General features: G+C 42.6%; 2 protein-coding genes across 2 annotated transcripts in view; both read left to right on the forward strand.

Annotated features, from left to right (window-relative positions):
• The first annotated feature begins 3,799 nt into the window (after positions 1-3,799).
• Positions 3,800-18,810, forward strand: retsat.2 (retinol saturase, tandem duplicate 2). Its single transcript, XM_063222865.1, has 11 exons — positions 3,800-4,068; positions 5,659-5,841; positions 6,573-6,814; positions 9,229-9,430; positions 9,950-10,147; positions 10,380-10,499; positions 10,801-10,939; positions 14,630-14,739; positions 15,228-15,394; positions 17,156-17,315; positions 17,816-18,810. Exons 1-11 carry the CDS (start codon positions 3,909-3,911, stop codon positions 17,959-17,961), a joined length of 1,827 nt encoding a protein of 608 aa, XP_063078935.1. The 5' UTR covers positions 3,800-3,908; the 3' UTR covers positions 17,962-18,810.
• Positions 18,811-19,874: 1,064 nt separating this feature from the next.
• Positions 19,875-20,722, forward strand: part of cdk21 (cyclin-dependent kinase 21) — a 13,366-nt gene continuing 12,518 nt past the window's right edge. The window contains exons 1-2 of the mRNA XM_063222878.1: positions 19,875-20,047; positions 20,501-20,722. The exon at positions 20,501-20,722 is cut by the window's right edge and continues 19 nt beyond it. Of these exons, the coding sequence (XP_063078948.1) occupies positions 19,999-20,047; positions 20,501-20,722 (271 nt within the window). The 5' untranslated portion in view covers positions 19,875-19,998. The remainder of the gene's footprint in view (positions 20,048-20,500) is intronic.

A 20,722-nucleotide genomic window follows, 5' to 3' on the forward strand; every position in this document is an offset into this window, starting at 1 on the left:
CCCCAGGCCATGTTAATCCAGCCCTGGCTGAAGGGGATTTGTCGGGTCCCTTACCTCGGATGCTCTGGAGCTGGGCATCGCAAAGAGATCAGGGAATTGGCTGAAGAGGCAGAGATGGGTAGCTTCTGGCTGTGGCTGAGGAGGAGAGACAAGGGGTGGGGGCCTAACACCTAGGGCATCAGCAGGGGGTGGCAGGGAGAGATCCCTGCCATCGCTCCGCCACCTAGAGATGTACTGGGGTTCAGGGAGTGAAAATCCGTGACTAGTGGTTCTCAGCTGATGACCCGCTCAAGCCCAGGGGTGTAAGGCACACTTGAGTAAAGGCACTGGAGGAGGTGCGTCAGGCAGCAATGCCCAGCAGGTAGAACACCAGCCTGTCTCTTCAAATACTTTATCTCAAAAGTGCTAAAAGTTCAGGCTCAGTATTTTCTTCTATGCATAGTACACTAGTACATGGTATTGTAGCATATCTAACAATAACACCAGTTATTTCACTGCCTGGCAGTATTACTGGAAGTAAAGACCATTTGTCGAAATTTGATCCAACCACCTCAGAATCAGCTCAGGGTAAGGCACACTGTTGAGCAGTTACGCAGTGAAGTGTCCTGTGCTGAAGGGAATCTGGCTGAAGTACCATGCTTGGCTATTGAGAGGATCCACTTTTTTGTAAAACTCCCTTGTTTACCACCACACATGCTTGACACCATCTAAAGCAAATTTGTTTATCTTGGTATTAAGAGAGATGAACAGACCAAGGATATGGATCAGTGGAACCATGTCTTGTGATCTGAAGAGATCAAGATAAACAAATTTACTTTAGATGGTGTCAAGCATGTGCGGTGGTAAACAAGTGAGTTTTACAAAAAAGTTCATCCTCTCAATAGCCAAGCATGGTGTTGGGACTGACATGGTTTGGGGATGCATGGATGCTGTCAACATTGGCAATCTGAAATACACCTAAAAGAAACATGCATGTCAACATGCACTGTGACTACTGAAGCAGATCATGATATTCTCCATAGGATTGCATTAAAATATCACACCAATCTATTTAAGCCAGGTGCACACTCAAAATGTAAAAGTTCAATGCAAAGAAAGGTTGAAACGCACACTGATGACCTGCCTTTTAATCCCTTTTCATTTCGAGACGATTCGAGCCAACACAGCCCCTTCTCTACCGAATTTTAATCTGGGGTGTACTCACTTTTGTGAGTACATGTTCAAACATTAATGGCTGTATTTTGTTTTTTTTCTGAGTGAACAAGAAATTTAAACGGTTGAATATGTTGTTAAAAGGTCACTAATCAGTGTGTCAAAGTGAAATTTCTGTAATGCTTTCCTATGAAAAGATGGTAACACTTGATTTTATGGATACATCTATTAGCACTAATACATACAATGTTCCTGTATAAATAACTTGTAAGGCATGTACAAAGCAAAATCAAACATTTGTTAGGCATGTATTCGCAAATGTCTTGTGCATGCACAATAAGGGATTTATTACCAATTTAACCATAGTAAGGACCTAGTAGGCCTTAGCATTTGCTTAGTACATGCCTTACATGGTACTTACGCAGGCATTAACAGTGTATGTATCAGTGCTAATAGATGTATCCCTAAAATAAAGTGTTACCGAAAAGATATACTGACAAATCTGCAAAAACTGTGAGGGGTGTACTCACTTTCGTGATATACTGTATAGGCCCACCCCTTTTAGTTTATACGGATAAGCGGCGTGACATGTGCCATGTGCATTACCCCCTTATTGGGGGAAAAGCCAATGCAAGTCAATTGATGATGCTGGGAAAGAATAAACGAAAGACAAGGATGTAGACTAGCGTTCACGCTCAACATGCCGAAGTTGTGTTGTCAGCTGTTCAAATAATATAGCCAAACAGCCATGGCTGAAGCATGAACTCTGGTTATTTGGGCTTGCAGATGTCACATGTAAGTTAATGAGACATTCGTTTGGTTTTCCCCCAAAAAGGGGAGTAACGCACATTCACGAGCAGAGTACCCGGATGGCCGGTTATACGTATAGGCTATAGACGTCTAAACTTAACCCCATCACACAGGGGAATTGGGATGCAAGGGAGTTTGAATGTTCATGAAGTGTTAAGGATGAAGTGATGGACGTGTTTGTTACGCAGTCAATAGTCCCTAGCAGGGCCGTTAACAGCTTTGGCCTGACCCGGGACAAAACATCTAAAAGGCCCCCCCTCAAATGTAACATTGAAGAGCCTGGGATCCTGGGACATCTGACCTATTTGCCTCTGTTGGCAGCCTGATCACCAGGAGGTGCTTTTTCTACCTCTACCAGTCTGTCGTGACCAATGTGCTTTCCTATGCTGTGGCATGCTGGGGTGGAAGCATCAGGAAGAGAGATGCTGGAAGCCTTGACAGCCTGGTGAGGAAAGCTGGGTCTGTTGCTGGCACAGAACTGGAGGCTCTCACTACCACTGCTGAGAACAGGACAATGAGCAAACTTCACTCTATAATGGACAATAACAATCACCCACTGCACCCAGTCTTCGACAACCAGAGAAATTTGTTTAGCTACAGATTCCGTGCCATCCCATGCAGGACAGACAGGCTACGGAGGTCCTTTGTCCCCAGCCCCAAGCTCCATCCAGCTGTTCAGCACCACACAGAAGGACACCTAGAAAGAGAACATTGGTGACTGGACTGCATAATCAACCATCCCACACTTGCACACTCATTTGCACTCTTTTTTCCTATGTGGAGGTTGCTGATATGCCAACCCGACCCCTCAACACCCGTGAACTCTTATTGACTGCTGTCCCCCTTCAACCCCCCATCCCACCCCCCAACATCCAGGACTACAACTCTGCTTTAGATTACTTTTATTGCACTGACAATACAATACAGCAAACAGTACATCAACTCTTGTACGTGTGTGTGTGTGTGTGTGTGTGTGTGTGTGTGTGTGTGTGTGTGTGTGTGTGTGTGTGTGTGTGTGTGTGTGTGTGTGTGTGTGTGTGTGTGTGTGTGTGTGTGTGTGTTAAGAGGGTGTGAACTTGTGGATTCCCTGCTCTTATAGAATGGCCATGTGGTGCTGGGTTAAAGGAGCAGTCCATCTTTTTTGAATTTCCCATATTTGCAGTATTTCCAAGCATTAGCATTTGCATTTGCAGTATTTTCAAGCATTTCTTCCCTGGACAATGCACAGTGACTTTGGTTCCTGGACACTTATTGAATCGTGTGTGTGTGTGTGTGTGTGTGTGTGTGTGTGTGTGTGTGTGTGTGTGTGTGTGTGTGTGTGTGTGTGTGTGTGTGTGTGTGTGTGTGTGTGTGTGTGTGTGTGTGTGTGTGTGCGCGCGCGCGCGCGCGCGCGCGAGCGCTCCCCCGCGTGCGTATGTGTGTGTGCGCGTCTGTTTGTGTGTGAGTGGGAGAGATCTGACTTTGTGAATATGGTAAATAAAAGGACTTCTTCAGCTTTCTTCAACCTTAAACTTCATGAACAAAAGAAGAAATTGCACTAAGACTAAGGATATTGTTGGAATGCCGATATGAAGACATATTTTGGCAGTCTGCAAATATATCAAATATTTTTTGTGGTGAAACTATTGTATTGCACTGAGGGATCATAGTTCTGTTACTAACAGAAGTCATATTGTTGAGAAAGATCACAGATTGCGAATGGATTGCATAACCTCAACACACCAGTGACTGTCCCTCGATGTCACACCAGGCCATTGGCAGATTCTACTGACATAACGAGTAAAACATTTCCTCATTGGCTGTCGAGCACACGGACAATACGGAAATATTGTAGACTCTACTCCGAAGACTTGTCTGTTGCCTTTGTGACAGGGGTGAGTGTGCTCTGCGGTTGCAGCCGACATCCTACTGGAGTTGTGGCAAGGTCCTCACTGTCGTAGGCGACAATGTGGATCGCTATTGGAATTATCGTCTTGGCCCTGGTTGCGTTTTTGTTGAAATATGTTTTCACCACTCCTGGACCGAATCCCTTTGAGATAGATACCCGAGAACCACTGAAGCCAATTGTGCTCGACCACAAAGTGAAAAACAAAGTTCTAAAACAAGGTATGTCGCTTCTGCCATATTGGTGTGCATGCTTTCGTATGGGTGACTGGCGCTGGCAGCAAAAACAACAAGTGGCATGTTTGACCGAGAACAAGTGCGTTCGTTGTGTTCAGTCTCGTGCTGGTAGCCTACTAGTGTAGAAGTAGACCTGACTCAACCTGACTCAAAGGTGATTGCCGCCACTGTGTTTGTTTGGTATTAGGGCTGGCATGCTGCTTTGGATATCTGAAGAAGTGTTCTCATATCCAAAGAAGTGTTCAAATAACCAAAGAGGCATTCCAGCCATAGCGAACTGTACGCGCCTTTTCACGCGCTTTCTGGTGGGTCCGTGTGGGCATGGCATTTGGCAACATCGCAAACCAGTCTCTTCCTGTTTTCAGTGTTTTCCAGTGTTGTCACGGGCACACCCGACTCTAGACATGAATAGGCTGCAAAAAAAAAAAAAATAGTAACACTTCATTTTAAGGGGCTTTTGATAACAGTGTAGGCCTATTACAATATCACTAGGTAGTAGGCCTACAGTGGAATAACTGGTGTAATAACGTGTGTGAGTACTAGTACATATCATATGCCATGTATCTATACCATAATAACACTGACCTTAATTTATTATGAAGTGGTTTTATAATAACTTTTTACTTTGCCAAAGTGATTAACTCTTGCAGGGAGGCAAAGGGCTGCACGGCCCAAGGCTACACAAAAATACAAGCTGTAATACAAAACACACGAATGATGTAATAACGTGTACTACAGGTGTACTTACATTTTATTACACAGCTTTGTCTACTGAATAATGAGTAAGTTTACTGCAATTGAAGGCCTCTGAAAATTAAAATGTTACCAACTAAGGTTTGGTGCTTTGCTGTGAAGTGCGCACGTGCTGCTCTTAAGCCAGAATTGCGCAAGAAGAAGATGGATGGACAGAGTTTAGCAATTGTTGTCCTGCTGTCAGAGAACAATCTCTGAGGCAAGCACCCTTGCATGTTGTAAATTATGCATTATCCTTCACGATAAGTTTCATCTTATCTCAGTAAGACTCGCTGATTATGGCCTACAGAGTTGCACTGCACAGTATCAGTGTATCTGTATGCAACATTTTTTTGACACAAACTTTAAACTTGTTTTTATCTTACAAACTTTACAGTAAAGGTGCACTGTGTAGAATGTGGCCAGAATGGGTACTGCAACTATGCTGCTCATTGAAACTGGGTTGCCTATTGCCAAATTTGATCTTTTCATGAATGTTTACTAAGTAATAAAGTAGTATTTACTCATATGGCCAAAGTACAGTCATTTTTGCAGTTAAAAATGTCTATTTCTGGAAATTCAAAATGGCGGACCATGGAGAAGATCCCCCTTTTTATGTATGAAAAGTGCAATTTTCCCAGTCATAATGAATATTTAGAATGATAGTGGTGGTAAGTATTCATGAAAAAGGTAACATTAGTGAATGGGTAGCGTGCATTCTGGAAATAAACTTAAAATAAACTAAAAATCTTACACAGTGCACCTTTAGACTTTAAGATATCAAATGATATGTATGTTTGTCACTCAGACCTTAATCTGCTTTTATTAATTCCATGTTTCAAGGCTTCTTGGCTAGCAAGGTGCCAGAAAACCTCGATGCCATCGTGATTGGCAGTGGCATAGGTGGGCTGGGCCTGGCTGTTCTCCTGGCTAAAGTGGGCAAGAAGGTCCTGGTCCTGGAGCAACATGACCGGGCAGGAGGCTGTTGCCACACCTTCACGGAGAAGGGATTCGAATTTGATGTCGGTAAGTAATATTACACAGACGAGAAATCAACTTGGGACATTTCAGTGTTTATGTTACATCACATTACTTAATGAGATAATGGTAAATGGACAAAGAAGACTGTGCTCTATAGAACGCTTTTCCACTTTGAGCACTCAATGCACGCTACGCTACGATGTGATTATTCAATAATAAACACATTTTTGTCCAAACTTGTACCCATCCGTCACACTATTTATATTTTTGTGCCGCGGTGACCCATCATGATGGGGATCATTGGACAAATATGTATGACATAATAGATTACAGTTAATGACGTTGTACCCTTTTTAAATATGTTTTTTAGGCTTTAGCCTATACCATTACTCAGACAGGACAGTGTGAGAGATGACAGTAAAATAGTGGGAGAGGGATGAGATGAGATGAGATGAGATGATACGTTTTTATTCAATATTATAGCAGGTGAAGAAGACATACAGCGATTGATTGATTGACATTGATATTGAAAGGGAGAAAGCCCTTAAAAAGCTGCACGAAGCTGCTTAACAGCAGGGAAACCCAAAGAAAAGGAAACACACAGGTATAACAAAACAATACACACAAAACAAGGGAGCAATCAGGAAATGACCTTGCAGTGGACTCGAACCGGCATAATGGTACGGTGCCTTAGGTCTCTAAGCCACCGTTCCCCCCCTTTGTACCCTAATTGGTCGTAAGGGTGTTACGAGCTTCCTCCTCCGCTTTCCTCCCAGGCATCCATTACATCGGAGACCTGCAGGACCACAAGCCCTTCCGCTGCATGCTGGACCAGTGCACCAATGGGCAGCTGCAGTGGGAGCCGCTGGACAACCCCTTCGACATGGTGGTCATCGGGCCGCCCGAGAACAGGCGCACGTACCCCATCTACTCGGGACGCGACCGCTTCCCCGCCGAGCTGAAGAAGTGCTTCCCCGGCGAGGAGAAGGCCATCGACGAGTACATGAGGCTGGTCAAGGTCAGACATCCCCACGTCACGTGCCAACTAGGCGCTCTCCATTTCATTTTACCACATAAATTATCATTTATTATTACGGTACTTTACACTTCATTACACAGTTCAGTTCAGATCTATAGAAACACAGTAGGAAGAGAAACAGAGGAGAACATAAACAAATATATTATAAATAATATATTATATATTATATAAATAATATATAAACAGATATATTCCTTACTATTTCCTTAATGTTTGTTGGATTAACATGACATCAAAATTAAACTCTGGTCATGCCTTTGCAGTGGTAGTGTCTGAATGCAATGTTATGTGTGTGTGTGTGTGTGTGTGTGCGTGTGTGTGTGCGTGCGTGCGTGCGTGCGTGCGTGAGTGCGTGCGTGTGTGTGTTGTCGAAAGCTTCTAACAAATGCTTCTTCAGACCGGGCGGTTGTGTTTTTTCTACCAAGTCATTGATCCAGGGAGAGTAATTACTCAGTGAAACCAGAGCAGTGCCTTTCTACTCACTTGTAATTCACCACCACATGATTGTCTTACACTCCTCTGGTCTACCTCTACGTATTCCATTTCCCTCACACTGTGAGTTCCACACGACATGCAAAAGTATTTGAGGCCTCACTGTGAAGTGCACCAGTCCACTGACTCTTTTTTGAATGCTATAGTACCACCCATGTTTGAGACCTTGTGGACCGACAGGACAGTAAGTCAGTTAGCCTAAGCTTGTGAACAAGGAAACTGAAGATATCCTGCTTCCAGTACAAAGGCTATTGCTATTGCTTAGAAATTATTCAAAGCAATGACTAACCCTCTTTGTTAACAAGGAAATTGAAGTTTAGAGATTACATGGAACTGATTGAAAACAAGTGATTAACCCTCTTTGCCTTGATGTAGGCTATGTGAAGACATTTATGGTTATATGCTATGACGTAGAGTTTATGAATGTTTCGTGTATGTGGAATTATTCTTCGTCCCTAAGATCTCTTACGGGCCTACAAACAAACGTAGTGTATACTGCATAGTATCATACCTGTTATTTCATCTGAGGCTTATAGCGGTCTTGTGCAACATGGAATAATTATTGTTATTGTATCGTTAGCTGATTATTCTTTATCTGTGTCCAGTACAGAGGCACAGCTGGTAAAACATTGCAAATATTAAGTGGTGTCATCATTTGTGGAGCAAAGGTGAACATGCTCATTAAAGTCACAGTATCCATAGCCGTCTGAGCAGTTTGTGCAGACACTGTAGCACTGTCAAACAGTTGAAGTTGTCATTACTACTACCACTACTGCACTTAGCAGATGTTTTTATCCGAAGATACTTGAAAAAGACATTATATGCATGAAAGTAGATTTTAGTAGATAGAGTTTAACAGACAGCTTTTTTCTGCACGCTTGCTTTTAATACTTGACTGCGGGATGGATTGGCAGTGACCATGTCTAACCTCTGCTCTGAATTGCACAACACTGTTGTGGGGTCAGCCAGTTATGTCACTTCAACCAGGCGAAAGCATCAAGCTATGGAAGCTATGCAAAAGCCCTCAGTAAATCTACACACTATTTCTTAAACTTAAAGGTTTAGTTGCAAAATATACTGTACTTTGGTCATACTAGTAAATTTCAGTTGAGTACTTAGTAAATATTCATGATCAAGGTCAAATTTTGGAATAGTCAGCAGCGAAGTTGCAATGGGCAGCATAGTTGCGATACCTGCTCTGGCCACCTTCCTACGTACTGCACCTTTCACTAAGACTTATAGGAGTGATTCAATTAGAGATAACAGCTTTCAGGTTTAACTTCTCTTAAGTAAGGTGTAAGGTCAGGAATTGTCAGTCTTGGCTAGAAAACCTGTCTATCCAGATAAAGCCAGTCTGGTGACTACAGTACTCACCCGCCCCACACTGTGTGTAGTAGAGTAGGGACTAGGGACTCTATTGTCCCTAGAGGGAACAATCAGTGCATCTCAAGGCAAGGCAATTTTATATTTTATTTGTATAGCACATTTCATACACAGATGCACTTCAGTGTGCATAAAAAACTAAATCATAAGAGCAAGTGAAATAAAGAAAACCCAAAATAATGATAATTAGAGACAAATGAAAGTATCCAAATCAATAGTCAATAATGTGGATACTGAGATAAAGCATCTGGGAATAGCTTTCTCTTGAGTCTGGTTTTAAACTATCCACAGTAGGGACCTTTTTCTATATAGTCTGGAAGCTGGTTCCAAAGCTCACAACACTCACTCCTACTGTACACATAGCACATACACAAGCTGGATCAGTGCACTTGCACTGCATGACACGATTGCTATCTATTATTGAGCATTTTTATAGCAGCTGGGATGAAACAGTTCTTGTTGTATTTGAAAAATTTGTGCGCTTCATGATGAATTTGTGTACTCCATGTCTTCCTCAGAAATGTGGGCGAGGTGTGTGGGCCATGGCCCTGCTCAAGCTGCTCCCGGCGCCCGTAGCCAAATTCCTGGCCTACACCGGGCTGGCCAAGCGCATGTCCTACTTCTTCAAGATGGCCGACTGCAGCCTCACCGACGTGGTCAACGGGCTGACGGAGAACAAGGACCTGAGGGCTGTCTTCTGTTACATCTTTGGAACCTATGGTACGTATGTGTGTGTGAGTGATGCCGAGAAAAGAAGTGCAATCAGTGATGGAAACGTGGTCCTGTGGACAACGGTAGATGTATGTGTGTGTGTGTGTGTGTGTGTGTGTGTGTGTGTGTGTGTGTGTGTGTGTGTGTGTGTGTGTGTGTGTGTGTGTGTGTGTGTGTTTGTGTTTCCTGAAGTGCATGACGTGTGTATGTGTGTATGTGTGTGTAGAGTGGTAGGGTTGTGTGTGTGTGTGTGTGTGTGTGTGTGTGTGTGGGGGGGGGGGGGGGGGTAAAGGTAATGAGATTAAGGGACAACAGGAGAACGCTTAAAACACCAATAAAACACCATGAAAGACTTCAATATTGATTTCGTAGCACCACTGCATGTGTCATCCTGCCATTCAGCTACGTATGAGGTGAACCTTTGACAATTATGTGAAAGACTTGAGTTGATTGGATGATTGGATCGTTTGCTTGTACTAAATGAGTTGATTGGTTGATTGGATTGTTTTTTTTCTCCTGCCCCTGTAGGAAACATCCCTAAAGATGCCAGTTTCTCCATGCACAGCCTCCTGGTCTGCCACTACCTGAATGGCGCATGGTACCCCAAGGGAGGGGCTAGTGAGATTACCTATCACATGATCCCCATCATCGAGAAGGCAGGGGGCGCCGTACTCGTCAGAGCTCCAGTCAACCGCATCCTCTTCAACGAAGCCAGCGAGGCCATTGGTAATGTGTCTCATCCCAACAAAAGTCTCGAGTTTTTTTTAAACATGTTTTGTAGTACTAATATTCCAAATAATTGTGTTTGGGGCAAAGATTGAAACCAAGACAAGTTGGCATCAAAAAAACAGTTGCAGCACATTAGATGCATACTAGGCACTACACCAATGAATATTTAATGTCTTCCTGTCTGTGTATTATCACTAAAGTTAAATGTTTCTGGTCATCTTGGTTACAGGGGTGAGCGTGCTGAAGGGCAAGGAGGAAGTTCATGTCCATGCCCCCATCGTGGTCTCCAATGCAGGCATCTTCAACACTTACCAGAATCTGCTGCCAAAGGAACTACAGGCAAGGCCAGGTGAGGAAAGCCCCAATGTTTGTCTCTCATTTCTTTGTCTGTCTGTCTGTGTCTCTGCCTGTCTCTCTCTATCCATCTCAATTCAATTCAATTCAGGTGTCAGTGTTACCAAAGCTCTCTCTCTCTCTCTCTCTCTCTCTCTCTCTCTCTCTCTCTCTCTCTCTCTCTCTCTCTCTTGGCCTCTCTCTCTCGGCTAGATGAGGTGGTTCTACAATGCTAGTGTGAATAAAAATGCCAATATTTTGGACTGTTAATTAATAATTAATTGAATTGCATGTTCTTCTGTGTGTGTGTGTGTCAGACATCCAGAGTCAACTGAGTATGATGCGCAATGGAGAGGGTGGATTGAGTGTCTTCCTTGGTATTGACGGAACCAAAGAGGAGCTGGGTCTCAAAGCAGATAACTACTGGATCTTTACGGAAAACAACCTGGATGAACTGTGAGTGTAATCAAGTTTTCACCAAGGGGTCAAGGAAGCAAAGATAAGCTTCAAGACAAATGTTGTTTATATATAAACCTAGTTCTGGAGTAAGTCCGCTAGTGATTGACAGCTGTCATTACTTGCTCCCGCCTTCGCGCATATTTAAATCCCTCCTTCCCTCTTTCACCTGTCATGCGCGAAGGCTTCCTGAATTGTCCCACCACCTCCCCTTACTTCTCCATTTCACTAGAACACCCAGCTACACTTCCTCTATACACATAGGGAGGGAAACGGATCTCATCCCGCATGAGCTCCCTTTAAAGCATCCCAGCACCGAGGCCAGCTAACCTGCCAAACATGCATACTGTACACCGAGCACTCAAGGACAAACTTGTGAATTAGCATCTGGCATTTAACCCATTTTGACCGGGAGACACATCTGTGTGGTGTTACCTGTCGTGCCAGCTGCCACATCTATGCGTGTTTACTATTAACGCCGGGTGTGACGCTCACACGGTTTTCAACGATGGAGCTATTTGAAAACTACATGGCAAATGTTATGTTGCCTGATGCCTGAAACACACACTTGGGGCGTAAATGGGGGTGTGTGACTAACAAAATATTTAGACTTGGTCTAAATACAGTACATGACCCACGCAAAAAAAAAACCCACCCATGGCCATTTGACCGCACAGTTCTTCTCTTAGTTGGTTATTGACCGTTATTGACCATGGCTGACATAAGTGACAGTAGTACTATTGAGGACATTGCTTCAGATTTGATTGGAGATGAGGATGAAGTTGAGATAGAGATATTTGACGATCCCAGCAGAATTTATGACCATGTTGTTATGAGAAGCTGTCAAAGATTCTCTCAGTTCAGAATAGACTGTCTCTGATGCTATTTGTTGTCAGTGTGCGGGCTTGGCGGTTATTGAGAGGCAGACTGTTCCAAAGGGTAGGGCAGCAACAAAGAAAGCTCTGTCACCAAAGGTCCGTTGCCTGGAGTGGGAAATGACAAGCGGGTCCTTGCCAGAGGACCTCAGGGACCTTGTTTGGGAGGAGGAGATGGGAGAGGTACTGGGGAGCAAGAGTATGGAGTGATTTGTATGAGAAGTAGGATTTTTTTTAGGTGATGCGTGACTTCACTGGGAGGCCCTGAAACTGCCCGATTATGGGGGTGTTGCCACCACTTTGCATGTGTGAGGACCCTGGCAGCTGAGTTTTGGACACGCTGTAGTCTGTCCAGTGCTTTTGTGGGAAGACCATAAAGGACACCGTTACAATAGTCCAGACAGGAGGTAATGAAAGCAATAGCTATGACATGTGTTAGGCTGAATATACAAGGCTGAATTGTCTTAAAGATGGTGACAGGAAAGTGGTGGGAGAGAGATGGGGAATGGCTGGGAAATGACCCAGGCTGGACTTGAACCTGGATCCCTAGGTATATGGTACAAGTGCTCCGCGTGTTACGCCACAGCATCTCCGAATGGTACCTTCATGGAGGTCACTGTTGAGCTGTTCTGATCTGTTCACCTTTGCAGGATAATAAGTTGCATAAACATACCATTCAGAGGTCATATTTATCCAAAACTAAACTAGCTGACTTCAAATAGTGAATGTACATTATCTTATTTACCATATTGATATACTGTAACACTGTGTGTGCAGTCCGTGTAAAGATGGCCACTTTAATGTCTGGCCTTTGAGCTTCGGAAAGATTGGACTCTCGTGTTTACACCATAAACCTTGAGAGAGACACACAACTCATTGCGTAATGCCTTGGCTGAGACTCTCTGCATTTTATTGAATAGATAACGGGCAACACAAAACAGTTGTGTAACACCTTTAGACCAGTCCTGTCTGATATGACTGCATAGTATACAATGTTTCACCCTTATTTAGTCATTGTATTTTTGTGTTTACTTCATCATATATTGTGTTTTTTGATGCCTTAGTATATCTTTTTAATTGTGTATGCCTATGTGTCTCTACAATATACTGTAGGCCTAGTACAGTTGAGGACGATATTATTAGCCCCCCTCCTGAAATTTGACATTTCTCCTGATTTCTCAGTAAGAATGACCATTATTTACCGTTTCTGTTATTCTGAAAACAAATACACTGATGGAGATAATGTTCAATGAGTTGAATTTGGATTTTTCTACTGTTACGATGAGTTTAAACAAAAAAGGGCAAAAATGACAAGGACAAAATTATTAGCCCCCTGATCATTAATAGTCAATATGGCGCCATTTATGAACCAAAACTGACAACAGGCTCTGATAAGTTGCTACCTAGGTTGGCACATGCCCCACTAGGGATTTTGACCCATTTCTTCACTGCAAAGTGTTCTAGCTGGTCCAAATCGCATGGATGCTGAGCATAGACATTAACCACAGACTCTCAGTGGGATTGAGGACTGGACTATGAGCGGGTGATTCCAATATCATGGTTTTAGTGTCCTTGAAGAACCTCTGAACTAATCTAAATGTATGCTTTGGGTTGCAATGTTGTTGGAAGACCCAGCAATCCAGATTCAGACCCAGACTCCCTGTGCCTGAGGCTGAATAACAGACTAAACTTGATGCCCTTCCACTACGTGTAACTGTGGAAACTGCTTAGCCTCATTAGACCAAAGAAGCATTGGACACCTGCCTAGATGAGTGTTATTGACCTGGCCTCACCTGGAGGTTTTTTTTCCCCCAAGAAAGACAGTTGTTAGGACTTGTCATCATATTGGGCTTTGGGGCCATCATCACAGAAGAACCCATTTTACTAAAGGCAGTCCATATCACAGTGTTACTGAGCTTTGCCTGTGAACTTTTGAAAGTCAAAAATGAGTTTTGAACGTCTCTGCTTTCATCTGATGATATTCAATTGCACCTGCTTTGATGCATGAATTCTGCTTCTGTCAGGTGAAGAAAGGAATAGGCCTTGAATCGTTATAAGATGGTTTCCACAATTAAACATGGTGGTGGATGCATCATTCTGTGGCAGCCTCAGCCACAGGAAACCTTGTTTGGGTGTACGGCACCTTGCAAAAATATGCTCATAGAGGGAGTTAAGATCTTCACTGGATCTTTCAATAAGACAATAACCCAAAACTTGCATCCAAAATAGTTCAAATATTCTTCAAAGATACTAAAACCATGGTCATGGAGTGGTTCAGACCTCAATCCTTTAGATAGTATTTGAAGAATGCTGAAAATGAATGTCCATCCTCAACATCCATGCAATTTGGACCAGCTTAACTATTTGCAATGAAAAAAATGGGCCAAAATCCCTGGAAGGACATGTGCCAACATAGTTAACAACTAATCAAAGTGCATGGTGTCAGTTTTTGTTCATAAATGGCACTGTATTGACTATGAATGATAAGGGGGCTAATAATTTTGTCCTTGCCATTTTTACACTTTTTTGTTTAAACTCAATGTGAAAATGGAAAAGTCCAAATTTAACTTATTGGATACTATCTCCATGGTGTATTCGTTTCCAGAATAACATGCATTTATTAATAATGATCATTCTCAATGATAAATGAAGAGATATGTCTAATTTCAGGAGGGGGGCTAATAATATCGTCCTCAACTGTATATCTGCACATAGTCTGTCTCACCCACTTCTTGTTTTGTTGTTATACTTTTGTATTATTGTTATTGTTGCAATGACAGTGTCCTTACATACAATGTGCTGCATTTGCCCACAGGTGTGTAAATTACCTGGAGGGCAATAGGGAAGAATCTGCCAAGCATGTGCCACTGCTCTTTGTGGCGTCCCCGTCAGCTAAAGACTCCACGTGGGAGGAGAGAAGTCCAGGTAATAACAAGAGAACTGTAGCTACATATAAGTAAACCCTGCTGTGCCTTTTGAGGTTACTGATACAAGTAGAAGTAGAAGATTGTCGAAAATCTGCCAAAGTTGTGAAATTGTATAGATTGTGTAGATCACTTTGGAGTGAGGATGCTTACATAAGCAGAGTGATGTTTACTTACTTAGCGTTATTGTCTCCACTATTTTTTTTGCTGAATTCCAATATTCCTATATTCCAATAGTGCAGTTTCTCAGAGTGTTATCAGTGTGTTTACATTTTAATTTGTTAACAATGTGTGCGCATGCAAAAATGCAAGTATACTCAAATTAAATTATACATTCAAATCTGTTTAGAAAGGTTTGTAGCCCTAAAATGCCCATTTTTTTCTTTCGATGGAAGATCGAAAAACAGTTGGAACAATTGGAATTGACATTTTATGTTAAAAAAGCGTGGTATGTGTGATAAAGCTGCTGCTTGGTTTGTCTCCACACAGGGAAGTCCACCCTAAGCCTGGTGAGCTTGGCCAACTGGAGCTGGTTTGAGGAGTGGAAGGACGGCAAGGTGACCAACCGCGGCGAAGACTACAAAGAGCTGAAGGAGGCCTTCATCGAGTCAATTGTGGAAGTGGTCACCCAGATATACCCCAAGATTAAGGACCGGGTACGAGCACCCTGACATACGCACTCAATGACCAGAGCTGTATAAATAGGGTGACCAGGCGTCCGGTTTGCCCCGGTCATGTCCTACTGTTGAGACCTAAAAAAAATGTCCGGGGGGAATTTCAGAAATGTCCGGGATTTTGTTGGACTGCCTGAAATATAGACCTAATTCATCTGCACTGTAATTTTCACTCCGTTCCATTTGACTCCACTCCAGGTTTCTCTCTACCGTTCACAAATTAGTGACGCCCTTCTCATCAAATCTAGCCACTTCGCACCATGTGTCCGAAAGGGGACTAGGACTAGCCAGTGCGCCCCATGTTTGCAAGCGAAAGCGCATCTGTCCGCCGGTTCGACGGACTGCAATGCCGATAGAAAAGCAAATGCACGTTCGTGGTGGAGTTGAAAAAACAATTCCCACGTGTGAAGCCAGGTATGAAGGAAATCTAACACAGGAGTATGCCTAGTAACACCACCAAATCCATCATGTAGGGAGGTACAAGTTTTGTTACACCTTGTCACAAGACTTAGCCTAAAAATTCTTTCATGATCTGACATTTCCAAGTTATTTGCAAAAGCAATTTCTCGGAGCTAGAAGGACTCATTCCTGAGTTAAGAAATTAAGCTTCCTCTTCATCAGCTTCTTCTTCTGTCTATTGCCTTTGCAGTTATTGATAACGCTGTATGGGTTATCTTATTAATGGTAGGTAAAACTCCAGTTCCTCTTTTAATGGCTGCAGTGCCCATTGCTAATCTCTGAGCACCATGCCACTACAAATAGCCTATCTAAATAGGCCTAATGGATGACAGTGGAGGGGTAAATTGTGAGGTGTCTTATAAACATATTAAGCCTAAAATGTAGCCTAATAGAACTTCATTATCAATTCAGTTGAAAACCACAAATGTTGTGTTTTTTATATTTAGTTTCCAATGTTATATAGCCTAATGCTGTTCATCTTTGTGGGGAATGGCTGAGATGGGCCTATCTGATGGTGAATCTATTTTTAAAAACCTAATGCAGAAATTAGAATAGGCCTATGAAATTGAGCACTTCTACTTCCACTCTATACACCTCTGATGTTGACATTTTGTGACGGCTGGCTTCTTTTTTGCCCATCAGGCAGAAATGAGCTCTGTTGTCTTACATTGCTTTTCATCCACTTGGTAACCTGTTTTAAGTTCTTAAGCCTGTTTAGTACCGATTTCTAGACATTTATAGCCATCCATTCTCCATTTTGAGAATTTGTTGTGTGATTGTTGTTGACTGCATTTGCACAGCATAACTTGATGGATCACAAGCAGAAATGGCATTGCTCTTCTTTTAGCGGTGCTTTGCAACACAAAGAGTAAGTTAAAGTCCGTACATCCAAACGTCTGACCTGGGAGCAGGACAAGCTAATGACCAGATAAAAAAGAGAAATTCGTCCGCTTCAACCAGGATTTTCTGGTCCCACTTATTTTTAATTTTTTTTCCGTGATTTTTTGGGTAATCACCCTTCTTACCTGAAACATCTCTGAAAAAAATAAAAAAATAAGTAGGAGCAGAAAACCCTGGTTGAAGCGGACTTTTTCTCTTTATTTTTGTAGTCTTTGCAACACGAACCACAATGTTACATCAGTTGCATTTGTGGAAAAGCCTTTTATTGCTCTGAGTTTGCCTTATGATCACAAGATCTGAACATGCTCTCATATAACAAACGTGTCTGATCGCTTTGTGTTTCTCTCTGCCATCTGCATGCCCCTGCTCCTTCTCCTGCTGCAGATAGAGTATGTGGACTGCGGTACCCCCATAACGAACCAGTACTACATTGGCGCTAACAAGGGGGAGATCTACGGAGCTGACCATGGCATGGCTCGCTTCAGCCCAGAGCTCAACGCCACCGTCCGGCCACAGACGCCTCTAAAGAACCTCTACCTCACAGGTGAGTGTAAGGGACAAGGAGACTCATGGTTTGTGTAACCAAGGTCATCCTGCGCAGTCCACCACTCAGGGCTCGAACTCACAACCTCCTAGTAGTCCTCCCCCGGCAGGATAGCGCAGGAGCAAAGCCACTGAGCCAAAGATCTAGGCCGATAGCCATCACATCTGTATGATGAGGTATTGGGAGGGAGTTTTTTCATTTACATGAGCACAGATCCAGTATATTCAAGGCACTGATCATGTGGAGGGGAGGGTGTGTGACTGATCTGGCAAGGCAGTTTTGATGATTTGACCTTGGAGTTCATCCTCTCTATTGGATGTTTGTGAGGCTAAGCTTTATCTACGACCTTGGTGTGAGAGCAGGGGCAGGTGAATGAAGCAAAATGGATAAATTGAGAAAAGATGGTTGGTCAGCAACAGAATCAAAATGGTATATCTGGTTATCAAGCATGAACCCACAGTGTATGTCTGTCTGTGTGTGTCTGTGTGTTTGGCATGCAGGTCAGGACGTATTCCTCTGTGGCTTCGCTGGTGGCTTGGCAGGGGCCCTCACCTGCGGCTCCGTCCTGCTCAACCGCAACCTTCACCTGGATTCCATCGCTCTCGCCAAGAAGATGAGATATGTCAACGCCAAGAAGGACCAATAGACAACTCGCATGCAAGATGGAGAAGGACACAACCGTTTACACAAACCCACCATATCTACACTAAGCTCTTGCAATAACTGTACACTGAAATCATGGAGAACCCCAACTTGCCAACACTTAACACTGACATAAATGTAACGATGCTCTGTTTTTCTAAAATTGCTCTGAACTTTTTTTGTAATCAGACTGCAGGCATCAATTAAAGTGAATGCCAGCTGTGCTGTGAGGTTCTTTTAACAAATCTGTTTGAATGAATAAGGGAGGAAATAGGAGTTTATTTTTGTGGCCTGTACAAAAATGTTTAAACTGTTATCATGTACATTTGCTTAATATGTTTTCATGTCGCCATAGTGATCTAAACTCTAACTTACTGAGGTTTTCCATTTGAACCTCAAAGCTCTATAGGAAACAACAATACGGGTAAAAATAAAAATCTGGTACACACACAGCACACGCACACACACACCAGGCAGAAATACCTATACCTACAGTAAGAACAAGACTTATGCCAGCATGATGCCATTTTGTTGGCACGGATTAGTATCATGTGTTTGTCTTGTTTTGAACGTTGCTTTCTACCAGTGGACTACCACAAAAATAAACACAAACAGAATGAGAACAAATTTTTGTGGATTTGCATTTGCCTGCCTCTGCATCCATTTTAGGCAACACTGATGAGAAGTTTGCATAATGTTTTCCTTGCTGCTCTCTTGAAGGACTCGTGCAGTGGTTTTCAAAGTGGGGCCGGAAAGTATACCAGAGGGCAAGAGTCAGATAAGGGGACCCCTGGGGGTTCGCAAGAGGGTACTAAGGGTGCTGCAGCAGGTTGAAGGGGAAAGTATTGCAAAAACAAAATACACAATTTTAATAAATTAAACAACTAAGGTAAATCAAAATAAACAAAAATGAGTCAAACAATGTTCCCATTAGTTAAGAAACACGGTTTCTAGTCTCTTTGAAATTGCCTCATTTACACACTACACTACACTGCTATGTTTTAGGCCTATTATGTTTCCTGTTGCCTGAATGTAAGGAAAGTGTAACTACATCGACTTATGAAAGGTGGTGCACAGAAAAAAAAAAAAGTTTGGCTCAGGCACGGCCCACGGCACAGGGGCGTTGGCTGAAATTTACTCCTTGTCATGGTGAACTTTGGGAACCATGGGGGTCTAGTTGCAATAGGTTATTGTAGACAAAGGGACATAGGCCTACACATCCTTTATAAGGCACTAATACTTGGCGTTTTCTTACCATATTGTAGAAATAAGTGAGAATTCATGTTTGCACTAAACAAGTACAGTAGCCTACCATCATGCCTGAGCTGAAATGTAAAGAGTCAAGACCATAATAGATACTTGTGTGCAACATTGCGGCCGCTAGGGGCGTCTAGATTTCTAGCACTTGTGCTGCTCTTCAAGTGGATGCTGAAGATGTGCTTCGCAGAATGAATTGACTGGAAGTTTGAAAAATGCACCATCAGAGCCCTAGCAGTAAGTCAAGCTAAAGCAGAGGCATGATATAAAAAATAGTGGAAAAAAGTACTGACAAATAAGATGAAGAAAATGGCAAGGAAATGGATGAAGGGCATTCTCGCCAGATGAATTATCATTCCGTATATTGCGTCGCAAAATACTATTGCGTTCATAAAGAGATTGCGAATATGCAAGAAAAGGGACATGCACCAAAATGTATTCTCTGTTAAAATACAAACGCCAAACTCTTACAGTAAACTGAAGGTTTTTTTTTCATCAAAATAAATTTCTGTGGATTATATTTACTATATATATATATAAGGTATAATTCATAGCACTGACTTTTATACTGTAGTATAGAAGTCAGTCATTCATAGTAACAAACGCAAACGTTCCGTGGGATCCGTGGGAAAGATTGAGCTTGTTGCAGAGTGTGGAAGCTAGGGCATGAGGGGGGTGCGTGTGCGATGATGACGCAGGTTCGGGAAACATTTAAAGGGATTTGATTAGTTTAGGAGCTTGGCTCGCGACATTTATGTCTTTGGGTTTCCCATGATAGACTTGAATGCACACACATGCCATCTGTCTCTTTTCAAGACAGCTCGGATCAAGCGGTAAGTTAAGGTGTATTTTTGCTATGGCTATTTAGCTACCGTATTTAGCAGCGGACGTTAAGCAGAAAAAAATAGTTATTCAAGCTTTTTCAACTATATATATGTGGGAAATTAGCCTGTTTTATCGTCTTTTGTGTTTATAGGAATGTTTTCATGGTCACGAGACTTTTAAACATTACAATAATTGTAATGAAGGAATGAACAATTATACAGCCAAGTGTCGTGCATTTTTACAGATAACAGTTAACCATTTCTTTTAGTTTGCATTTTATTTTACGTAATTCAACTTAAGTAGTTTGTTGATGTGAGTTTTGTACCGTTGATAAAATAAGATTGTCACCAGAAAATTTCAGTCTGTCTTGGGTAGGAGTCAACGGATATTTAAATTGCAATAGGCCTACCAAATTATATTGACATTCTGAATATTTTTTTTATCCGTTTCTGTTTCGGCAGCTATGGCATTTGACAGCGACAGCATTCGTGGTCGTTCAGATTATGAGTATCTGTCAGAGATAGGCGAGGGCGCCTATGGGAAAGTGTACAAGGCCAGGGAGATCGGCTCGAAGAACCGAATTGTAGCTGTGAAAAAGCTAAATCTGCCCGGAGACCCAGAGGCTGGCATTCCACCCTTCATGATTCGCGAAGTGGCGCTATTGCGCAAAATTGAATTCTTCA

Source organism: Engraulis encrasicolus, chromosome 2 (assembly GCF_034702125.1).
Source record: "Engraulis encrasicolus isolate BLACKSEA-1 chromosome 2, IST_EnEncr_1.0, whole genome shotgun sequence".
Classification (NCBI taxonomy): Eukaryota; Metazoa; Chordata; class Actinopteri; order Clupeiformes; family Engraulidae; genus Engraulis; species Engraulis encrasicolus.

What these genes read in the sequence shown, in the direction of transcription:
- retsat.2 (XM_063222865.1), top strand. Translation starts at nt 3,909, where the DNA reads ATGTGGATCGCTATTGGAATTATCGTCTTGGCCCTGGTTGCGTTTTTG. An exon ending in AAACAAAGTTCTAAAACAAG is followed by an intron (nt 4,069 to 5,658) that starts GTATGTCGCTTC and finishes CCATGTTTCAAG; the next exon opens with GCTTCTTGGCTAGCAAGGTG. An exon ending in AAAGAACCTCTACCTCACAG is followed by an intron (nt 17,316 to 17,815) that starts GTGAGTGTAAGG and finishes TTTGGCATGCAG; the next exon opens with GTCAGGACGTATTCCTCTGT.